The 5,173-nt window shown below is 34.8% G+C and overlaps 2 protein-coding genes across 2 annotated transcripts; both read left to right on the top strand.

Moving 5' to 3' along the window:
- Positions 1–1,257: 1,257 nt before the first annotated feature.
- LOC111887876 (dirigent protein 22) lies at positions 1,258–2,078 on the top strand. Its single transcript, XM_023884015.2, has one exon. It carries the CDS (start codon positions 1,349–1,351, stop codon positions 1,922–1,924), a length of 576 nt encoding a protein of 191 aa, XP_023739783.1. The 5' UTR covers positions 1,258–1,348; the 3' UTR covers positions 1,925–2,078.
- Positions 2,079–3,953: 1,875 nt separating this feature from the next.
- Positions 3,954–4,773, top strand: LOC111887879 (dirigent protein 22-like). The gene has a single exon (XM_023884018.2). The coding sequence runs from the start codon at positions 3,987–3,989 to the stop codon at positions 4,569–4,571; it is 585 nt and encodes a 194-aa protein (XP_023739786.1). The 5' UTR covers positions 3,954–3,986; the 3' UTR covers positions 4,572–4,773.
- Positions 4,774–5,173: the final 400 nt, after the last annotated feature.

Here is a 5,173-nt window from a genome sequence, read left to right as displayed (position 1 = left end):
TTATTAAAGGGATCCATAATCTCTATAATAAGCCCGCACAACATATCTCTAAAAAATCAATACCTGGAATTTGGAACCGGATTGCTAGAGTACAAGATGAACTGAAACTATTTGATATCGATATAGAAGAATTAATGGTGAAAAAAATTGGAGCTGGAAATGAGACCATGTTTTGGCTCGATAGATGGATTGGTGATTCGACACTAAAGACATCCTTCCCTGAAGCATACAAATTGGAACGCAACAAACACTGTAAAATCAATGATCGTCTACAAAATGGTGACATGATCTGGGATTGGAAGTCAGCACCAAGAACTTCGGAGGCGGTTAGTGAGATTGTCATGCTTGTTTCCAGAATTAGTGATTTCCAAACTGTGCAGGGAAATGATAAGTGGGTGTGTACCCTAGCTAGTGATGGGGTATTCCACGTTGATAGACTTAGAATAAAAATTGATCAACGGAACTTACCTACGGTGGAGACTACACTAAAATGGATTCATGAAATCCCACTGAAGGTCACCTGTTTCATGTGGAGAGCAAAATTGGAAAGAATCCCAACTGCTTGTGCTCTCCTCAAACGCGGTATCCAGATCACTTCCCCAATTTGTTCTTATTGCGAGAATGCAGAAGAAGATACAGCCCATGTACTCTTTCGATGCTCGATGGCTATAATCGTATGGGAATGGGTGCTTAGCTGGTGTGACCTCCCTAATATTCACTTTGAATCCGTTGAGGAGATGTTGGCATTCACAGCGCAGTGGGGATCATGTGAAACGAAAAGGAGATCTTTAATTAGTATTTGTTATGTGACTACATGGTTTCTTTGGAAGGCAAGGTGTGATTGGGTCTTCAAAAAATCAAGAACTTCCCCTGCCAAAGTGGTTGACTTGGTAAAATCCACGGTGTTTCTATGGAAGAAATATAGGAGAAAACATTGTACTTTTCAATGGATTGATTGGTGTATCAACGCTTTTATTTGCATGTAAATTTTCTTCTTCTTGTACTCTTTGCCCCTCCTAGCGTCTTGCTAGGGTGGTGGTTTTTCTTAATAATATTTGCCGGTTTCGGAAAAAAAAAACTGGATGTAATAACATTCATATCTTTATAAGGAATAAATGGGAAAGAATTGAAAAAGAATAAAAAAAAAATGGAAAAAAAATGGAAGTGAGAGTGGGTTGTCGACTTGTCGTTGCTCTGAGTAGTGATGAAGATTTGATTAACCCAACAAATTTTAGTTTTATACAAAAGTAGCAAAACGGTGGTGGGTAGTGACCAGGGGTAGATATTGCTTTAATGCTGATTGAGAGACCTCTTTGTCATTTTTTCCACACAAAACGAATCTTCCACCATGACCAAAATTTTCTTTTGCTTCCTTCTTCCACTCTTCATCGCCTTCTCACAAACATCTCCGACCACGGGAGCAGATACCACCTTCGTGCAATCCATAAAACGAAACCCAATGAAGCTCCGATCGGAAAAACTCAGCCACTTCCGATTCTACTGGCACGATATCGCCACTGGCCCCAATCCGTCGGTCGTCAAAATCGTGCAACCGCCTGCCAACAAAACCACACCCAACAACTTCGGTACGATTTTGATGATCGACGATCCATTGACGGAAAAACCAGAAGCAGATTCCAAGTTATTGGGGAGAGCACAAGGGTTCTATGGACAGGCGTCACAGGAGGAAATTGGGTTGTTAATGGCGATGAACTTTGTTTTCTCGACAGGGAAGTATAACGGGAGTACTTTGACGATTTTGGGGCGGAATCCGATTTTTGAAAAGGTGAGGGAGATGCCGGTGATCGGAGGAAGTGGGCTTTTCCGGTTTGCTAGAGGGTATGCTGAGGCGAGTACGATTACTTTTGATACGAAAACAGGGGATGCAGTTGTTGAGTATAATGTTCATGTTTTGCATTATTGATCTTGTTGCTTTTCCTTCTCTGGCAACAAGTTGATTAATCATTTTGGTTTTAGTTTCTGGGTTATGATTAATGCTTTATCTTTTGGATGACTGTAATACGTGCACTTATTCTTCTTCAAGAGTGCTTTTATGTAATGGTGATCTTTTTAGCTTAGTATGTTTGTTGCTAACTCGAATAAGAAGCTCAAATTAATTGTTGAAGCCTTGGATATAGACCAAGGAATCCTTTATAAAGCAAAGGGCACCTAAAGGAAAAGTGACATTGACTTATAAGTTAGAGGACTGAAGGATTTGGACATGAGTGCTCACATTATGCATTGCATTTATTATGTGGCCATTTTTGCCCCTAACTTGACTTAATGACTTTGTTAGAGTGTTTTCCTTATTATGCAATACGTTTTCCCATAAATAATATTTGCATAAGAATAGGGACATAGGGTTATTTTAATATATAAGTAATATGTGTTTATATATTGGTTTAGAAATATATCTAACATTATGCGACTCACTGTGATCCCGACCTAACATATTATTTAGACGTGTACTTAGGTAAGAAAAACTACTTTAGTACGCATTGATATAAATAAATAGTCAAAAAAATGAAAGTAAAAATGACTTTGGTTTTAGGATAATTAAGAAACTTATTGTATGCATTTGTCTCTATATGGATTATGATTATCTCTTGTATACTTCTAAATAATCAAGTTTTTTGTCTAAAGTCTTGTTGAATTGGAATTTCAGTAGTTTGAATCTCTAAATGTTTTGTAATAATTTATTCAAAGAATCAAATCTGTTTTATATGAGGGACGTTAAATATTACTATCCATTGGATTTCTATATTGCTCCATTATCAAAATTCAAAAATGCCCAAAACTAGTATAAAATTAAAAATACACTTGCCGCTAACAATCACCTGGTGAACCCATTGTCCACCGCACTCTAATATGCATCCAAGATGTAGACATTTGATTATTCTAAAAGATAATATTTGTCAAGTTTGTAATTATATTTTAGAAATGATTATATAAATGGTCCATATGTTTAAAAAAAAATCATAGAAACCCCTCATTTTTTTTCTTGACGAGGAAGGTCAACTGTGATTTCAATTTCCTGTATGGTTAGGTCATTTATGATTTTACCAATGTATTTCATGATTTTTATATCATTTTTATTATATATTTACTTAGTTACATTTAAAATGATTTTTATATCTTTCTATAACATTTAAATGTTAAAGGCCCAATTATGAACCTATCCACACTCCCACCTCATTTATACCCTACCCCAAACAACCATCGTCTTCTTAATCACCATTTCTCGATGACTGTGTTGTTGTCGGATTATATTACAATTGTTATAATCTATTGTAAAATTGATCATATGTGCAATTTTAGATTCCATTATAGCAGCTAACATCAAAATCAAAATTAGAAAAACAAAAATTAGGAAAATAATTTATAAAGTTTTCGAATATTTATAACAAAAATTAAGGACAATGATAATCGCTATATTTTGTCAAGTACAACCATGGACTAAAGTTGGGTTTTCATGGATTTGGTCATCATCTTCATTTCCTCGTACCTATGTCATCACTAGTTTTGATTTGGTCTCCATCTTCACCTTTCCTGGTCAAGTATAATATAAGCACGGACTAAAATTTGGGAGTCGAAAGAGAATCAAAATGGAATCACAATGTAACATTATAGCCATTATTATTAAAAGATACATAGTTTTAATAGTTTTAATGAAGCAATTTCCATTTGATCCATACAAACTTTTGAACCAATATATATGAAGTGAAGTTTGCAGTTTTAAGTCTAAATCGCATCAAAAACACCTCTATGTTTTATATTACTTATGTTGTAAATAAAGTTACAAAATCTTTTAAATATGTTACCAGTAGTTAACTGGATTACTACATTATATTTAATTTAAAATAGACTTCACAGTTTTCTTTTCAATAAGTTTAATGATTAATCGAAAAAAGAGTGGGTAGATATTGCATTATAAATTAGGTCCTCACCTACACACCTCTTTTGTCATATCATTCGTTTTCTCCACAATGGCCAAAATTTCCTTGTGCTTCCTTCTTCCACTCTTCATCGCCTTCTCACAAACATCTCCGACCACCGGAGCAGATTCCACCTTCGTGCAATCCGTAAAACGGAACCCAATGAAGCTCCGATCAGAAAAACTCAGCCACTTCCGATTCTACTGGCACGATATCATCAGTGGCCCCAACCCGACCGTCGTCAACATCGTGCAACCGCCGGCCAACAACAAAACGGGATCCATCGGAACCGGATTCGGTATGATTAACATGATTGACGATCCATTGACGGAAAAACCAGAGGCAGATTCCAAGTTATTGGGGAGAGCACAAGGGTTCTATGGACTGGCGTCACAGGAGGAAGTTGGGTTGTTAATGGCGATGAACTTTGTGTTTTCAACAGGAAAGTATAACGGGAGTACTTTGACGATTTTGGGGCGGAATCCGGTGTTTCATAAGGTGAGAGAGATGCCGGTGATCGGAGGAAGTGGGCTTTTCCGGTTTGCTAGAGGGTATGTTCAGGCGAGTACGCATACTTTTGATTTGAAAACAGGGGATGCAGTTGTTGAGTATAATGTTCATGTTTTGCATTATTGATCTTCTTGTTTTTTCAGGCAACAAGTTAATTGAATCAATTTGTTTTGGTTTTGTTTGATGATTAATAATTTATCTTTTTTTTGAGTTTTTCGTTTGTTGAAGTTGTTTTCAATTTGTAGTCGGTGGCACTTTTTCATCATGATGTCCATTGTGGTCTCATTTAGTATTCCTTTAAATAATACAATAAAAATGTGTTTGGCAATTTTTATTTTATTTTTACTATTAAAATAGATTGTGGAACAGGCCTACAAACTTTTTTTTTGTATTTGTTGTAATAAACATGATTACAAATGTTACTATAATAGTTTTATATTATTTTTTTAGTAACAGAACTAATAGACTTAGTAATTGTTTGGTATTAACCATTTGAGAACTTATAGCTTTTAGTTTTAATAAAAACCCGATTTAAAAAAATTGTTTCGGAATGCGAACGTTAACTTTTAGTTTAAATAAAAAAAATCGAAAGTAAAAGTTATTTCATATCCTGTTTAAAAAAAATTATTGACATTTTTTATCAATTTCCAGAATTAACTTTAAAAATATATTTATAGATTTATCTTTTTTAAACAATTGACTTTTTATGTAATTTTATATATTTTAAA

The sequence above is a fragment of the Lactuca sativa genome, chromosome 1 (assembly GCF_002870075.4).
Source record: "Lactuca sativa cultivar Salinas chromosome 1, Lsat_Salinas_v11, whole genome shotgun sequence".
NCBI classification, from domain to species: Eukaryota; Viridiplantae; Streptophyta; class Magnoliopsida; order Asterales; family Asteraceae; genus Lactuca; species Lactuca sativa.
This window is presented reverse-complemented; position numbering and strand designations above follow the sequence as displayed.

What these genes read in the sequence shown, in the direction of transcription:
- LOC111887879 (XM_023884018.2), top strand. Translation starts at nt 3,987, where the DNA reads ATGGCCAAAATTTCCTTGTGCTTCCTTCTTCCACTCTTCATCGCCTTC.
- LOC111887876 (XM_023884015.2), top strand. Translation starts at nt 1,349, where the DNA reads ATGACCAAAATTTTCTTTTGCTTCCTTCTTCCACTCTTCATCGCCTTC.